At 38.7% G+C, this 19,171-nt stretch overlaps 1 protein-coding gene across 1 annotated transcript in view; it reads right to left on the bottom strand.

Annotated features, from left to right (window-relative positions):
- Positions 1-5,968: 5,968 nt before the first annotated feature.
- The window catches only part of LOC139043323 (centromere-associated protein E-like), a 34,680-nt gene continuing 21,477 nt past the window's right edge, over positions 5,969-19,171 (bottom strand). The window contains exons 10-14 of the mRNA XM_070503551.1: positions 12,846-12,958; positions 11,142-11,239; positions 9,343-9,526; positions 7,369-7,655; positions 5,969-6,324 (exon numbers count right to left, since the gene is read on the bottom strand). Coding sequence (XP_070359652.1) covers positions 6,230-6,324; positions 7,369-7,655; positions 9,343-9,526; positions 11,142-11,239; positions 12,846-12,958 — 777 coding nt within the window. The 3' untranslated portion in view covers positions 5,969-6,229. The remainder of the gene's footprint in view (positions 6,325-7,368; positions 7,656-9,342; positions 9,527-11,141; positions 11,240-12,845; positions 12,959-19,171) is intronic.

Raw genomic sequence — 19,171 nt, 5'->3', positions numbered from 1 at the left:
CCAGAAAGGTCTGTTGAGCATGCATTGTACATCTGCTTTAAACGCTTACAATGTCCCAAAGATAAGAACAATGCCCTTAAAGATAAGGAGGTAGCTTCCCCCGACATCGGCATTTCCTTTAATATGCATCTCTCCCTAAACTAAGGATTAATTATGGACCTGCTGTGCTCACCGTGTGACCACCCACCTTGTGACCACTGACCTACTGACCTCTGACCTGCTGGGCCAGCAAAGCATCTCGCGATAATTGTAAAAGGGATATTCCTGCCATATATGATGGATGCTCTTTGTTCCAAGACTGTGTATAACCACTCGGTACACCCCACTTCTTTGGTGCCCTTCCTTCCTTGGGGGAGGAAGGCCCCAGGCTAGTCCTCAGACCTGACTCATAATAAATTCACCCCAATTTTGATTTGTAGATTGATGTGGATTATTTGTGTCAAGGGGCTGAAAACAAAACTCTCAAATTGCCAGCTTCCTTTGCTGCTAGGGTTGGCCAATGAAATGTGGGCTGGAGTTTCTGAGGAGGCCTTTCTTCTTGGATAGAAAGGCCTTTGGCTTTTGCTCCTTCCTTTTTGGGGGGGGGCGGTCCTGGAACGTGGATATGGTGCCTTGGGACCTAGCAGCCATTTTGTGACTTGGTCTGAGGTCAGAGGCACACACTAAGGACAATAGGGAAGAAAAGGAACCTAGTTCCTTGAAGACAGGCTTAAGACAAAATCCCTAAACTAACTCCTCTGGACTTCTTATGTGAGAAAAATAAACTTTAGTCACTTTTCAGGTTTTTCGTTCTTGGAGCTAAGTGTATCCGTAACAGTCACAGTGGTTAAGAACAGACTGTGGAGTCAGAAAGATGCAGGTAAGTCCCACATCTTTCCCTCACCAGCTAAGTGAATAAGTTACACAGCTGACCAAACCTGTTTCACGTCTGTAAAATGAAGGTAGGCATAGCACCTACCTCAGGGATGTTGTGAGGAGGAAGGACTTGGCATGTACAATATTTGTTACATTTGTACTTAAAAATGTGAATGATTATTAGAAATCCAATTATAATGGATGGTAAAAATTACCCTTAAAGATTTTTTAAAACCCTGCCCTAGTTTCTGCTTGTGTTCACATAAGGTCTTTGGTAAAACTGTCTCTCATTGCCCCACTGTAGCTTCTAACACTGGGTCTAATGACTGTAATCACACGCAGCTGTGCTCCTTGTGTTCCTAACAACATCTTTCCTTTCTTTTTTTTATGCTTTTTTTTTGGTGAGGAAGACTGGCCCTGAGTTAACATGTTACCAATCTTCCTCTTTATTTTTTTTCTCCCCAAAGCTCCAGTACATAGGTGTATATCTTAGTTGTAGGTCATTCTAGCTCTTCTATGTGAGACACTGCTACAGCATGGCTTGATGAGCGGTGGTAGGTCCACGCTCAGGATCTGAACCAGTGAACCCCACGCCACCAAAGCAGAACATGCGAACTTAACCACTTGGCCATGGGGCCAGCGCCAATACCTTTCCTTTGACTTTTGAGGATTTTGGAATAGACTTTTTATGAATATGAGAGTTCCCTAATCAAGGCCAACTCAGGTACCTCTTTCTCGATGCAGCTGTCTTCAGCCTCCCTTTATTCACAGATCTTCAACAATTATGCTTACTCTACGACCGCCTAAGTCACATGGTATTGCAGATATTTGCTTACCCCTCTGTATAGTCAGTGGACTAAATTTGTTTAAGGTTAGGGACCATATCTTTTTCACCCTTACATTGTGATCAGCTCATATTAAAAGTATGAGTTATTTGTTTTCCAGCTACAACATGAGTCCCACAAAGGCAGTGCCTTTCGGTGCCTAGACCAGTGATCAGCACACAGTAGAAGGTAGTTAAATATTTGAGTATGAATGGCAGGCTCTCAATAAGTTTCCTGAACATGATTCTGCTAGGCTCTCAAGAAAATGTTTCCTATGAACAATACTGTATTTTGTCTTCTCTGGTCCTGACTTGACTTTTCAGATTTTAGTGTTGTCTGACCATCTTATTGCTTTTTAACATTCTCGCAAGTTTCCATTGCTAACTTTCATCATTGTTCCTTCACAATCTTTCATCATGACACTGAAACTCAGGTCATAAGAGTTAAGCAACATTCTGAGGGAGACATCAGCAAGACGGAGGAATACAAAGTCCCGGCTCTTTTTCCCTGACAGAGACACTGTCGTAACAGCAATACATGGACCAAAGTATCTTTGTGAGAACTTCAGAAGCCAGGTAAGAAGTTGCAGTCCCCTGGGTAAGGGCAAAGCTAACAACTTCCACCCTGAAACTAGGCAGAAGAGCCCTTTCATTTTCCCTGCGACCACCTCTCCCCCAAGCCAGCACAGCTCACCCCTGCTTACAGCTCCTCCATCGTGAGGAGCAGGGGAAAGAAAAGAGAGGAAAATTCAGTCACAGTTCCGTCTTTTTGGAGAGCTGCCTGAAGGACTGGTTTCTGTCTCACTTGACCCGAACTGCTGATGGAACTGGCATGGTCTGGCACCAGACAGAGCCTAGCGTGGCTCAGCACCATCAGGAGTAGGTGCCCAACTCGAAGCTTCATCCTCGGGAGGGAGGGAGGGAGGAGAGCAGAGCGTGTGTCTTATGTGCCAGCGTTTTGGAGGGCTGCCATTGGGACTGGTTTCTATCTCACCTGATTTGGGGTGCTGATGGGAGCTGACGTAATTTGGATGCCTGGGGGCCAATGAGAACAAAGGAGAGTGGGGTGGCTTCCTGCTGCAGCACCAAAGAAGCTGCAGTACTACAGACAGATATTAGAGGGAGCAAGAGATTATGAGCTCCTGAAAAAGAAACTGGCAAACCTCTCTAATTGGCAAATCACATACACAAGCCTAGAGAGTCACATCTGCCCAAAAGCTTTCAGAGGGCCCACAGTCTATAACTGGGCTGACTGATGAAGGTCTTCCCCTGTATGAAGCAGCCCACAAAGACTGGAAGAGGTGGCTATTTTTCAAATGCATAAAAGTCAGCAAAAAAATCAAAAGGCACACAAAGAAACAGAGAAACACGATGCAATCAAAGAAACAAACTAAATCTCCAGAAACCAACTCCAAAGAAATGGTGACCTATGAACAAATACCTGACAAACACTTGAAAATAATAGTTTTAAGGAAGCTCAATGATCTACAAGAGAACACCAATAGACAGCTAAATGAAATCAGGAAAATGATGCACAAACAAAATGAGAATATTAAAGAGATGGAAACTATAAAAAAGGACCAAACAGAAATTCTGGAGCTGAAGAATACAAATAACTAAAATGAAAAATTCACAGAGGGGTTCAATAGCAGACTTGATCAAGCAGAAGAATCAATAAGTTGAAACCAGGTCATATGAAATTACTCAGTTAGAGAAGAAAAAAGAAAAAAGAATAAAGAAAAGTGAAGAGAGCCTAAGGTACTTATGGGACATCAGCAAGTGGACCAATATATGCATCATGGAACTTCCAGAAGGAAAGAGAAAGGGACAAAAGATTTATTTGAGGAAATAATGGCCAAAAACTTCCCAAATCTGAGGAATGAAAGATATCCAAATTCAAGAGTTAAGCAACATTCTACTAGACTGGATATCTGAAGACTGATCTTATATATATATATAATTTCTATTGAGTTCATAAGAGTTGACATCATTGTGAAATTTCAGTTGTACATTGTTTCTTGTCTGTCACCACGTAAGTGTTCTCCTTCACCCCCTATGCCCACCCCTCACCCCCCTTCCCCTGGTAACCACTGAACTGTTTTCTTTGTCCATGTGTTTGTTTATATTCCACATGTGAGTGAAATCATCTGGTGTTTGTCTTTTTCAGTCTTACTTCCCTTAGCATAATTCCCTCCAGGTCCTTCCATGTTGTTGCAAATGGGATGGATCCGTCTTCTTTTAATGGCTGAGTAGTATTCCATTGTATATATACCACATCATCTTTATCCAATCATTGGTCAATGGGCACTTGGGTTGCTTCCAGGTCTTGGCTATTGTGGATAGTGCTGCTATCAACACAGGGGTGCATATGTTCTTTGGATTATTGATTGCAAGTTGTTTAGGTAGATACCCAGTAATGGAATAACTGGATATGGTATTTCTATTTTTAGTTTTCTGAGGAACCTCCATCTTGTTTTCCATAGTGGCTATACCAGTTTGCAGTCCCACCAGCAGTGTATGAGGGTTCCCTTTTCTCCACACCCTCTCCAACTTTTGTTATTTTTAGTCTTAGTGATTATAGCCATTTAAACAGGTGTAAGGTGGTATCTTAGTGTAGTTTTGATTTGCATTTCCCTGATGATTAGTGATGTTGAACATCTTTTCATGTGTTTCTTGGCCATCTGTATATCTTCTTTGGAAAAATGTTCATATCCCCTGCTCATTTTTTGATTGTGCTGTCTTTTTGTTGTTCAGTTGTGTGAATTCCTTATATATTATGGAGATTAACTCCTTGTCAGATATATGATTTGCAAATATTTTCTCCCACTTGGTGGGCTTTTTGTTTTGATCCTAGTTTCTTTTGCCTTGCAGAAGCTCTTTAGTCTGATGAAGTCCCACTTATTTTTTTCTTCTGTTTCCCTTGTCTGAGAAGACCTGGTATTCAAAAAGATCCTTTTAAGTTTGATGTCAGTGAGTCCACTACCTCTATTTTCTTCTAGGAGTTTTATGGTTTCAGGACTTATCTTCAAGTCTTTGATCCATTTTATTTTTGTGTATGGCATGAGATAATGGTCTACTTTCATTCTTTTGCATGTGGCTGTCCAGTTTTCCCAACACCATTTGTTGAAAATACTTTCCTTTCTCCATTGTATGTTCCCAGCTCCTTTGTCAAAGATTAGCTGTCCATAGATGTGTGGTTTTCCTTCTGGGCTTTCAGTTCTGTTCCACTGATCTGTGTGTCTGTTTTTGTACCAGTACCATGTCATTTTGATCACTATGGCTTTGTAGTACACTTTGAAGTCAGGGATGGTGGTACCTCCAGCTTTGTTCTTTTTTCTCAGGATTGCTTTAGCAATTTGGCGTCTTTGGTTGCCCCATATGAATTTTAGGATTCTCTGTTCTGTTTCCATGAAGAATGTCATTGGGATTCTGATTGGGATTGCATTACATCTGTAGATTGCTTTGGGTAGTATGGACATTTTAACCGTGTTTATTCTTCCAATCCATGTGCGTGGAATCTCTTTCCATCTCTTTATGTCATCATCTATTTTTAAGACTGATTATATTTTTAATGGCCTTAAAGTCGTTTTATTACCCAGGTGAACATACCTACTACTTTGCAATACTCTTATTCAGTGGAGGAGTGAACATCGTAGAGAATCAACCTGCAGCTCTGTAATCATGTCTGGTTTGGGTGCAGAGGAGAAACCAAACTCCCAAGGGACAGGCCTGAGGGACAGCGTTATAGGAAGGCACAGTTTCACTTCACCCTAGTGAACCTGTGACAGTGTGTTAAGGTAAGGGAAATAACCAATTCATAGACTTTAACAGTGATGGCTATGATACAATTAATAATCTCTCCCTTTGAATAAGTCTTCTTACCAAAGAGCCAAGAATGCCTTGAAATCACTAACTGTGTTCTAAACCTTATGCAACTTGCTGTTTTATATGGTTTTTCAAAGTCATATGATATAAAAGTACTATCAGATACTCTCTAAAACCACAGATCTTAACCTCTTATAGAGTAACAGACCTCTCAGAGAGTATGTTATAAGAAAGTAGGGACCCTAGTATCCTAGAAAACTGAATCCACACACAAAAGATAAAATTTCAGAGGTTTTACAGATTGTGTGAAGCCCATCCATAGATGCTTTATGTGTTGCGGGGAGCCCAGGTTTAGGAATTTTGTTAATTAAATGATGCTTTAATTTATGTATTATCTAAGTCACATGTGGATTACGAGATTAATGAAAATGTATACATTTTATGTATACACGGAAAGACTGGAAATTTCCTTCAATAACTTTATTCTTCACAAAATATATAAATAAATAAAACAATTCAACTTCTAAAGTATTACCACATTCAGGAAGAAGGCAGTCTATCACCATTCTAAATGACTGGAATGCCTCAATTTCTAATGGCAAAGTGCAAACTGAATTGAAATTAAGTTGGACTGTGACATCATTGCCAGGGATAGAAAAATAAAGTAACAAATACAGTCATTTCTAAATAAGGAACACTAGGCCCCTAGAAAAGTGACAGCAGAGTTTACTGAATCTTGCACTCGGGCACAGCTTGTCCTGAGGAGGCGTGCCAAGGGCCTGGCTGAGGATCCACACTCTCTGCTCCAGCAGTTTGTTCTTCTGAGAAAAAAATAGAAAGCAAAAGTCATCTTATTAAAAAACACGTTTGGTTGCAACACAACATACAGCTTATATACAGTTTACCTTACAGCTGAGGTAATGTTTTCAAATTGATAACCCATTATGTTCTCCTGCTGTTCTTTAACATCTTTCAACGGCTTCCTCTAGCATGCTCCCAGGATGAAGTAAAAATTCCTCTCCACAACCCACAAAGTCCTGCGCATCTGGCTCTTCTCTCTCTGGCTTCACCGACTTCACCCAGAGGAACCTGTGTGCACTGCGCTCTGGCCACACGTGGTTTTCCAACCCTTCCCCTGGTTACGGTCTCTCCCAGCTGGGCCGACCCTGTTCCCTCTGCCTGAATCGCCTTCCCCTCCCCTCTTTGTTAAGCTAACTCACCTTAACCTGTTAGATCTCAGTCCCCTTCTTCAAGGAAGACTTCCTTATGTTCCTAAAACAACCTATTAAAAACTCATAGGCTTTTGAACTCTAGAACTGTACCTTTTTTGACTACTTGATCACCGTCTATACCCACTAGACTGTGAACTCCAGGAAGGCAGGGGCCATATCTGGTTTGGTTATCAATGTACCATCAGGGTGCAATATGTGACACATAGGTGGAGACCAAAAATTTCTGTTCATTGAATGAATATGTAAATGATATAAGTCTATGATCTGGCTTGTGTAAAATGAATATAATGCTACTGGAAATACTGGCCCATTGAATTGATAAGAAGGTCTTTTGCAGTAAAAGTAGTTATGTTTGTAGGATGGTGTCTCTCTGTGTCCTCGAGAGCTGCTTGTCTATCTGAGGGAAAAGTTGAAGGTTCAGGAGGCAGAATAAGACTTCCCTCGGGGTAAAAAGTGATTTCACTTCAGTGCTGTGCTTTGGAGAAACTTCTCACAGAGACAGCAAATGACATCTCTGCAGTGCAGCTTCTCCATGACATCTTCTCTTGTCTAAACTTGCCCTTTGGGGCCACAGGTGACAAATGAGTTCCAACCGTTATCCCCGATCCCCAAGTAACCAGTATATTTACCCACCTGGGCGGAGGCCTAGACTTGAGTTATCAAAATAGCGAACTGGGTGAGGTGCTGGGAAAGACTTTGATCGGCCATCAAAAAACCAAGATTTCGGTGAGTCCTTTGGCACAGGATCTTGTAAATTCCGTTCCTTGCATTGAGAAGGCGTATGCTGTCTCTTTTGAGAAGCTGGTCCGGTCGCTTTAGGAGACTTTGGAGAATTCTCACAAGTCACTTCTTTGTGAGCTTCTCTTTTAAGAGTTCTCTCCTTCCACATTTTGACCTCATTGGAAAGATGATGATTATTGCTTAAATGTGGGGAAAAATAAAAGAGACTGTAAGACTGCTCAATTCCAGAAATATATTCATATTTACATAAAATTTTTTTTCTTAATTGTGGTAAAATATATGTGACATATAATTTACCATTTTATCATATTTACATTTTAATTTCAACCTAATGCTTCCTAAGTTTGGATTATTTCCACAGTTCAGAAAATGAAATGAGGTCAATATAAATTGAAAAATTGTACTAAATCTCCGTGATCACAGAATCTTGAAAAGTATGATATTAGGTTTCAAATGAATCAGTGATGTCGTCCAGCATGGTTTATCTACTGATGCTCTGTGGCAATAATTTGATAAGTTAGTCTTCTGGATGGATGAATCTTTAATGTACCTTTGTTATTTTAAAAGATATATTACACTGTGCTTTTCTGGATTACTTATAGTGTTGCTTCCCACAGGAAATGCTGCCTGCATTTATTCACTCCTTCAGAGAAGCCTGGGAAGCAATCCTAGGCCCTGCTCTCCTTTCTTTGATCAGTCAGCCAAGTGTGTTGATACAACCTCACACTTTTGGGTTCCCCCCCATTCTGCTCTAGCAGCTAGAGACGCCGTATGAGCTCATTAGGCCCCAGCTTAAAATCCTCCAGTGGTGGTAATCCTCCCGTTACATTTAGGAGACCACCCCAGCTGCCTCAGAATGACCTGCAATGTGTAATCTGGACCAGTGGCCTCTGGCATCGCATCTTGCACTTACTCTGCCTCATTCTGTATGCTCTGGCCACACTGCATGTCTTTCTGTTCCACTTTCCTCTTTGACTCAAAGCCTGTGCACATGCTGTTCCCTCAGCCTAGAAGGCTTAGCCATCTCTCCTGTCATCAAGCCTAACTGCTACTCATTTTCAGATCTACTCTTACATATTAGTTTCTTGATCACCGCCCCTCCCCACATCTAGATAAGGTCTGATCCCTCTGTTGGACCCTTTCATAATGTCCTGTTTGCTTTTTTTGTTGTTTAATAGCCTCACACAGAACAGTAGCTATTTGCATATTTATTTAATGCCTATTTTTCTTCTATTGCATCATTAGTAAAGATTAGCACAAGATTCTAATCTTTGGTAGAAGCCAATTAATTAAATTTTTTACAACTGTTTATAAAGGTTAATGGGCTACAATAATGGACCTCAGGGATTCTCCTTTGAGTAAAGCCTCACTGACTTGGGCATATTTGTGGCATATTTAAGCTCCCCTCAAAGATCTTGGTTTACTTTTTGGTTCTTGGCTTAGTTAAAAACAGGCTTAGCTAAAATCAGTTGATGGGCCAGCCCTGTGGCCTAGTGGTTAAGTTCCGGGCACTCCACTTTGGCAGCCTGGGTTTGGTTCTCGAGTGTGGACCCACATCACTCTGTTAGTGGCCATGCTGTGCTGGCAGCCCACATACTAAAAATAGAGGAAGATTGGCATGTTAGCTCAGGGGAATCTTCCTCAGGAAAAAAAAAAGGTCAGTTGATGGATAGCAAACCTCTGGAATGGTGCTACCATATTCTCATTCCTTTTAAAAAAGACACATTACATGAGCTCTAAAAATTACTTCCCCTATATGTGTGAGGGGTTGCCCACTGCAAAAAATATATATGCATGTGTAGGCATCATCCTCTCCCACACGTACCACCATAAGCATAATTCCTGTATCAGGTAAGCAGATCTTACCTTAACAGTTCATTCCATTGCTTTGTTAACTGTTCATTTTGCTGCTTTAACTTAGAAATTTCCTTTTCTAGCCGTATATATTCACTTTTCAAAATAAGAGCTCTTGTGCTTTGTACAATGCCGCTGCCACCCCCACAGGTTAAGGGTTTCCTTGAAGGCTGAGAATCAGTATGTTCTGATATCACTGTGGGAGGCAAACACACAGGCAGGTGATAATTTTAATTATCTCCAAAGTTCACAATAAAGGAAACATTAGTAAGTTCAATAAATCACTATAAAAAACAAAGCATCTCAGCACCATCTCCCTGAACGTCATCCTTGACTTCCTCCTCTTCCCTCACCTCCTATGCCAATTCCATCATGGATTCTAAGTATCTGTGGAACCCCTGCTTCTCTCCACCCACTACCTCCACCACCACCACCTGCTAGGATCACTCACGGTGACGGCAGCAGTCGGAGCTGCCCTTCACTGTCTACTCTCGACGCCAGTGGGGTCCCCTGGAGGGCTGCTTCCACCACACAGCGTGTGTGGGGTCCACCCCAAGGCAGTCAATGTGCTCCCAATACTCAACACGTATTTGTTAACTAAATAAACCTTAGACTGCTATTAAAGAATATACTATTCAGTATTTTACACCATATGTGTACAAGTAATGTAAAGAACTGTTTTGTAAATTTTAGGTAAAATTGCATAAAAGTGTGAGGTGCTTAGAAAGTGGAATGATCCACTGGGTCACTGACTGTTTACAAGGGAGGGGCAAGATGAGTGTGGGGAAGACACTCAATGTCCATTTCCTTTTGAATTATTCTGAATTCAGGTATAACACGTACCTGAAAGTCACAAATTAGAAGGAATCATCCTGACCCTTCTCTAACAACAAAAGTTCTATTTTTACCCCTTGAAGTTTTCCAGGTAGGAGCTGCAATTATCCTGCAATGGACACTAGGGCAGTTCAAACTAAACAAGCACCAGACAATGCGTGGACAATAATACACACAAACATCATCTTGCATTTGCCTGACATTTAGAATTTTCAGTGTGCTTTCACACACAACTTTTAGCCTGATCCTTACAAGTCTATATCCAATCTAGAAGGTCAGGCGTTCTCCTCATGATTTCACAGGCTGTTAAGTGAGGGCAGTCAGCTTAGAGAACTGTTCGTGACGTTATTTCGATGCTGGACCCACTACACAAAGCTGCCCCAAGTACTGTTCAGCATTCTCTCTTTTCAAATGAAACATAAGAGACAGAAATATGGGAAAAGATACAGTTTGAGGAATGTATATGCAGAAATTTGATGATTAGATTTGAAAACTGTATCTAAGATAAGTTTCAAAGAGTTTGCCAGTAAGCATCAAGTCTGTATTTTCAGTACCAACAACAAGTAGGATAATATTTACTGTATACTGACTATGTTTTTACAGTGCACATGGTTAAAATCTATTAAGATATGCTTGTGTTTTATTGGGAAGGGTACGTCTACCTTGACAGGTAAGTCATTCTTGTATACTACTGAAGGTATCTTCACTGATATGTAAAGATCTGATAGCGCACAGGTTACATTCATAGTTTTTAAGAATCTATAATGGATAAATAGTTGAGATTACAGGAAACTTAAGGAGGTATCACAGGATAAATATGATCTCAATGAATTCATTTTAAAAATAGTTCTTTATAAATTAGTGATTAACAGGTTTATTCTTGACTGTCATATATATAGTAGCAGTCTTCAAAATGTGTAAGTATACTGAGAAGTAAGATGGAAAAAGATCTGGAAATATCAGCATTTTCTACTTACTTGAAGTATCTTGGGCCTGCTGATTTCGTCTAAGATTTTCTCTCAATAGCCTTATAACTTCTTTTTGATGTTCTACAGTGGCTTTTGTACAAGTAATTCTATTAAGAATAACAACAGAAATATGTAAAAGGCCAGCAACTAATTTTTAATGGAAGAATAAACAGAACTGCTGTCAAGAATTTTCTGATAAGATACATCACATTGATATGATATGCATAAGCAGCAGTAGGTAAGCCCTCACGATACCCCCTGGTATCATGCACTTTATAGCCATAAATAACACCATCAAATTGGAAGTGTTCTGTTTGGCTGCAGGGGCAATTTTTTTTTAACATTGAGAAACCAATTCTTTTAAAATTTCTGAAAGCCCAATAGGTATCATTAACTGGATATTGAGCAAAATTACATTCAGGGGCACCATAAAACAAATAATTGGGTTGTTATCATGAGGTCCTAGAAACCTCTTGAAGGTACAACAATTACCAAAGCGTAAAACCAAAAGCACCTTCTGTATACACTGTAAGGAAAGCACACTCGACTGCAGCTCTGATCTGAGGTGACACAGTCAGAGGTCACAGTCTGCTCATTGCACCCAGGAGAAAAAGACATTCTGTTAATTATTTGCTTGAGTGTTAATTGGCAATGCTAAATTATGAGACTTTCTGCCTTTCTTAGAGACTGAAAGTATCTGCTGATTCTATTCTATATAAAATTGCTTTGCATTTATTTAAAAAAATTTTTTTCTTTTGAGGAAGATTAGCTAGCCCTGAGCTAACATCTGCCACCAATCCTCTTTTTGCTGAGGAGGACTGGCCCTGAGCTAACATCGGTGCCCATCTTCCTCTACTTTATATGTGGGATGCCTACCACAGCATGGCTTGACAGGTGATGTGTAGGTCCACACCTAGGATGGTGAACCCTGGGCCACCGAAGCGGAATGTGCAAACTTAACCACCGTGCCACTGGGCTGGCCACTAAAATTGCCTTTTTAATGATGCTCCACTAAAACCAACAGTCCTATCAATAGAAGGCTGGTTAGAATGCATGAAGATTCAGAGTGCGACTTTTTGGGCAAAATTAGATATCATCATTAAACATTTATTAAACATTTACAGGAAGAATAAAAAGTGTGAGGAGTCAGAGGTGACATATTAATAAGTGGCAACATTATATTTCTAATTCAGTTTCCTTGACTCTCTGTTTAATGTTCTTTTCATTATGCTATACCACAAAGAACTTTAGGCATGCTATTGTATATGGTACTATACATAAATAAATCAATAAAAAGGGAATATGCTCTTGGGCACTAAGTACTACAATTTAAAAGGAAATAAAACCTTACACAAAAATACAATAGGAAGAACAAATGAAATTAAGAGAACCAACAGAAACCTTAGACAAACTGCTAAAAACACACACACGTTCTTAATATTCACTTTCAAACAAAAAAGGCCATTTTTAAGCTGTTCCTATATGATTGAACAAGAAGTATCCAAAGACATAGTATGTCAGTAATTGATCAGAATTGTGCTTGTTTTCAAAACCTTTGCATACATAATGAGAATTTAATAACTTTAAAATCTGTAGATGTTTGTATTTATTTTATAAAAAGCAATAACAATATCTTAATATATTTTAGATTTATACAGTTTAGAAAGGAAGTTTAAGCTACTAAAGTCATATTCAATTAAGACAAAGACATACTCCTTTTCAAACTCCTTGGCATTTCTCATCTTCTCTAGGTCTATTTTCACCAGCTTTGTTTTGAGCTCTTCAATTTCTTCTTTATAGGGCTTAGCTCCTAAAGCAACTTTGTCCTAAAGGTTTTAGAGAAAAGAGAAATAAAGTAATTTTAGAGCAGTTTCAAAGACTTGTTAACTACCTAATATAGTAGGAACATTTTAAAACAGCAAACTCCAAACATATGAAAAGGAGGAAAGGCACAAATTTTAACCCTAAAATGAGTAACAAATAGATATTTGATGTGAAGTACATGTGAAGCTATTGGAAGCTAATGTGTAATTAGAAAACCTATGACTTCTATTTCTTAAAACAAATATTTTTCCCAATTAAAAAACAATATACTTAAACAAAATGAAACAGAAAGGTTGAAACGAATGAAATGGGTAGATAAAGGTAAATCAGGAAAATAAGACAAGAGATGAACAGTAATATAAATATCAAAGTAGAACTGAATTCAAGGCACAAAATATTATATAACATTATTGGGGATATTCTGTACTCAAGGTTGGTTCAATCTAGCCATACATCTACTTCGACTCAGAAAAAAAATCAGTCATATATACATACAAACATATACAAAAATCTTTTTTAATAAATAGGTTTAACTTTTTAGAGCAATTTTAGGTTTATAGACAAATTGAGCAGAGTACATAGAGTCCCGGTAATACCCGTGTCCTCCCCTAGTTTCTCCTATTATTAACATCTTAGTGTGGTATGATTGTTACAAATGATGAGCCAATATCGATACATTATTAACTGACGTTCACAGTTTACATTAGAGTCTATTGTTTGCATTGTATAGTCCATGGGTTTTGACAAATGTATGACACGTGTTCATCATCACTGTATCATGCAGAATAGTTTCACTGCCCTAAAAATCTCCTGTGCTCCACTTATCCATCCCTCCACCCTCCCCCAGAACCCTTAGTAATCATTGATCTTTTCCTGTTCGCCTAGTTTTGCCTCTTCCAGAATGTCATACAGTATGCAGTGTTTTTAGATGGGCTTTTTAAAATTAGCAATGTGCATTTAAGGTTCCTCCATGTCTTTTGTGGCTTGATGGCTCATTTCTTATTATTGCTGAATAAATCATTCATTTCTTTTATTGCTGTTACCACAGCCATACTATGGATTACTATTATATATTGAATACAAAAATAAACCCATCTAAATAGGGACCCAGAGAGCTCTTCATTCCTCTAGGCGTTACCCCTAGTGCCTATAAAAACATTTGCACACACACGTAGTTAGCAAAGACTAAAAAGATGCAAGCTTCCAAAGCTGAGATGCTCAGCTTAAGAGGGTTGCTGACTAGGTCAGATAAGCCCATTCTGGGAGGAGCCCAGTATTTGCTCAGTCATGGCACCAGTAAAATACCCTGGCTTTCTGGACCAGATGCTGATATCAGGGACTCCTTGAGCATATGACTGGCTGGAGTGGTGTCAGTTTTGTAAGAAACTGCCAAACTCTCTTCTAAAGTGGCTACTGTACCACTTGCATTCCCACCAGCAGTGAGCAAGAGCTCCTGGCCCCACTCCTTGCCAGCATTTAGTGTAGTCAGTGTTCCGGATTTTGGCCATTATATTTTGAGATACAGTGGATGTACAGTGGTATCTCATTGTTTTTTAATTTGCAATTTTCTAATGACATATGATGTGGAGCATCTTTTCATATGCTTATTTGCCATGTGTGTATCTTCTCTGGTGAAGTGTCTGTTCAGATCCATTGCCTATTTTTAAATCAGGCTGTTTGCTTTCTAATTATTGAGTTTTAAGAGTTCTTTGTATATTTTGGATAACAGTTCTTGAAAGATATGTGTTTTGCAAAGATTTTCTTCCAGTCTGTGGCTTGTCTTTCATAGGGCAAACATTTTTAATTTAAATGAAGTCCAGTTTATCAATTTTTTTCCTTCATAGATTATGCTTTTGGTGTTGTATGTAAAAAAATGTCAATGCCAAACCCAAGGTCACCTCGATTTTCTCCTACGTTATCTTCTAGGCATTTTCTAGTTTTGTGTTTTAGATTTAGGTTACAATCAATTGAGTTAATTTTTGTGAAAGGTGCCCAGTTGTTCAGCACCGCTAGTTGATAAGACTACCCTTTTCCATTGAATTGCCTTTGCTCTTTTGTCAAAGATGAACTGACTATATTTGTATATATTTCTGGGCTCTCTATTTTGTTCCATTGATCTATTTGTATACATTTTGATTTAAAAGTTCAAAGAACTCTAAAAATATTTATTCATTTATGACACCTAAAAGAAAATTTCAATATATTCTAAAAATGGAGAAATTGCAGTAATTTTTTTGCCACAATATAATGAAATAAATTAGTCATATATAACAGTTTTAAAGCAATTCTTGAGTAAAAGAAATTGAAATTGGAAATACTCTCTTAGAAATGAAAGACAGTGAGAATTCCTTATTTCAAACACACGACGTGTGCCCAAGCTGCACTCAGAAGCGCTGACAGCCTTAAACATCCTCTAGCCGCCTGAGGAGTCTGAGCGCCTGTGTTCTCAGTGAACAGCACCTGCTCATCCTATTTTAGATGGAGTCTGCTGAGAAACTTTCTTTGCTCTACCAGAAAAAGAATTCCTTTGAGATTCTGATTTGAATTACATTAACTTTAGAAATTAATTTGGGAAAAACTGATGGTTGTACAGTATTTAGGTTACAACCTAGGAAATGGCATATTTCTTATTTTAAACCACATGCTCTCCTATATTTCCTTTTAGAGTTTTGTTGTTCTTTTCATATATGTTGCCTCATTTTTTGTTAAGGTTAGTCACTTGAGCATTTTATATTTTGTGCCAGTTATAAATAAGATCTTTTTTTCCCACTGTGCAGGATGTCCCTAAAGTACTAGCACAGTTTGAATTTTTAACAAATTTACTGCTACTTGATATAAATAATTTGTAAAGATACAACAGAGGAAATGTATCAAGATTTAAACAAAACTGTTAATGAGTCATTTGTTCAAATTACTTTCTTCTATATTCACTTAATAAACCCTACATTATATTGGACAGCTATATCCAGGTGAATTAAAATAGTGGTGAATAGGTTAAAAGTTAATATCTTTGCATTTTACTATGCCAAATCTCGAGTTAAATATACTGTTGCATTTTATAGAATATTTATATAAAATACAGAAACAGATTCTTAAAAATTCAAACTGTATAAAGATTTTATGGATACCCTATACTTTGCTTTCTTTCCTCATGGATGCTGTACAATGGCATACTCTATTATATTATCTAAATGGTTACTTTTAGTATGCAGGAAAGATATTCCTCTCTCCATAGACACCTGTACCAATCTATACTGAGTGTGGAGAAATTTGTCGCTTACTCCCTCTTTCTTGAAACACTAGCTTCACTTATATGAAGAAACTGGAACCACTCTGTTGCCCAGACCCCCTTTTCTTTTTCACTCACTGGCTGCTCCATCTCAGTATCATTTGGTTACTCCACATCTCCTCTCCATTATGCTTATGCCCTCGTCCAGTCTCATGATTTTTATATGCTGATGATTCCCCAAACTTAAACCTCTCGCCTATATCTTGCTCAGACTCAGATATTCAATTGCCTAAGTCATATCTCAACTTGGGTGTCCCCAGTGGGCATTTCCAATTCAGCATGTCCAAAACTGAACTTTCCTGGTTTCAAACTTCCTCTTCTGGCAGTCTTTCCCATTTCCGTATGTAGCAACTCTATCTTCTTGGCTGCTCAGGCCAAAAACTTTGGAATCATCTCTGACTCCAAGAAATACGAGAGGTACGTGTTTGGCTTTCTCTTTGATAAATTGAATCTAAATATTTTGCAAAAAAAAAGAAATATGAGAGGAAGAGACATGTGCCACTTCTGGGCCAGAGCCTTTATGAGTACAGATTTTAAGACAATTTTTAGCTTCTCCATCTTGTCCCTTTTCTGTGAGCCTGAGCACGGACAGCTTACAACTGGGCTTTAACCATGCAGATGAAAACAGCACCAAGGAAGTGCTGGAGAAACAAGATGGGAGAAACGGGGGCCTCTGAATGACCATGTGGAAAGGAGCCACTTGCCAAGCTGGAACCCACACTTTTACGTGTGAAATAAGCTTCTGTTTTGTTTGAGCCATTGCATTTTGTGGTTCCCTTTGTTGTAGGAGCTGGCACGTCACTAACAAACACGCCTTCCTGGATTCTATTTTCAAAGGGCAGCCTTTAAAAATTTAAGTCAGACTATATCATTTTGCCAAAATCCTCTGATGACTTCCCATCTCATCCAGAATAAAACCCAAAGTGCTTACAAATAGCTTTCAAGATGCTTTATGATTTGGCTCTCTGCTACTTCTCACCTATTTCCCCTTCTATCCTTGCCCACGCTGCTCAGGAGACGCTGGCTTTCTTGCTGTTTCCTTGAATACATCTCAACTACTTCTGTGTTGCGGCCTTCTCATTTGCTACTTCTTTTGCCTAGAAGGCCCTTCCCTACCAGACAGCTCACACCATCACTTCGTCATCTTAATTGTGCGGCTCTCCTCAACTCCCCTTACAAAATCACACTCCTACTCACACCCACTCTCACCCTGCACCTATATACCTCTGTCTGGCTTAATATTTTTCCATTGCACTTCTCACCGTTTAACAAACATATATACTTGTTTATTTTCTGACTTCATGAAGCAGAATGTAAGCCTCTTCAAGGAGGCTTTATTTTTTTTCCATTGCAGTACACATGGCATCTAGAACAATGACCAACACATAGTAGGTATTCAACAAATACTTGTTGAATGAATAAAAATGTGATCATTTAGTTATTTGAAGTATTAAAAAATTACTCTCAAAGATTTTAAAGCTTTACAGTTGATTTTCTTGGTTTTTAGCTATACTAACAATTTCTAAAAACAAAATTAAGATTATTTTCTCTTGCCTCTCTGTTTCATGTCTCATTGAAAGAACCAGAATTTTTAGAACAATGTTAAATAATGAAAAGAGTAGGCATTCTTGGCTTGTTTCTAATTTTGGAATGAAGAGAAGAGACACTGGAGCAGGAACAGTGAACAAAATGCCTATTAGGATCCGACCCAAGTAGCAGAAGAGTGAGAAGTAGCTGTGGCTCAGACGAGGAAGGAAGGCTGTGATGAAGGAGGGTGCGACTTGTGTAACGGCATTCAAGCTCAAAAACATTTCAACTCTGCTCTTTCTAGAGAAAACAGGTTAGATTAAGCCCATAGGCTACCAGGTGGGACTCAATAACAGGGGATTAAGTAGAAAAAAATATAATTTTAAAATGTACTTATCTAACAGAGTATTAAATATTTAGATAAGAAGCATATTTTTTTGAAAAATAAAAAGAAAGTCTCAACAAGAAAAAAACCAACAACTCAATTAAAAAGTGGGCAAAAGATCTGAACAGAGATTTCTGCAAAGAAGATATATGGGTGGCCAACAGGCTCATGAAAAGATGTTCAACATCATTAGCTATCAGGGAAATGCAAATCAAAACTACAAGGAGATATCACCTCACTCTGGTCAGAATGGCTATAATTAACAAGACAGGAAACAACAAGTGTTGGAGAGGATGTGGAAAGAAAGGAACCCTCAAACATTGCTGGTGGGAGTGCAAAGTGGTGAAGCCACTATGGAAAACAGTATGGAGACGCCTCAGAAAATTAAGAATAGATCTACCATATGATCCAGCTATCCCATTGCTGGGTATTTATCCAAAGAACTTGAAAACACAAAGGCATAAAAGATATATGCACCCCTATGTTCATCACATCATTATTCACAATAGCCAAGGCTTGTAAACAACCTAGGTGCCCATCAAGGGACGAATGGAAGATGTGGTATATATACACAATGGAATACTACTCAGCCATAAGAAATGATGAAATCTGGCCATTTGTGACAACATAGATGGACCTTGAGGGTATTATGCTAAGTGAAATAAGTCAGAGGGAGAAAGTCAAATACCATATGATCTCACTCATAAGTAGAAGATAAAAATGACAAACAAACACAGAGCAAGAGAGACTGGATTGGTGGTTACCAGAAGGGAAGGGAGGAGGGGGAAGGGCAAAAGGGGTGATTAGACACACGTGTGGTGATGGATAATTGGTCTTTGTGGGGTGAACATGATGTAATCTACACAGAATTCGAAATATATTATGATGTACACCTGAAAGTTATATAATGTTATAATCCAATGTTACTGCAATAATAAAAAATTTAAAAAAAACATATTTATGAAAAAATGTTGCAATATACTACTAGAGATATACAAACATACATCCTCTACA

The sequence above is a fragment of the Equus asinus genome, unplaced genomic scaffold (genome assembly GCF_041296235.1).
Source record: "Equus asinus isolate D_3611 breed Donkey unplaced genomic scaffold, EquAss-T2T_v2 contig_2, whole genome shotgun sequence".
NCBI classification, from domain to species: domain Eukaryota; kingdom Metazoa; phylum Chordata; class Mammalia; order Perissodactyla; family Equidae; genus Equus; species Equus asinus.
Note: the sequence above shows the minus strand (reverse complement) of the source record. Positions and strands in the feature narration are given on the sequence as shown.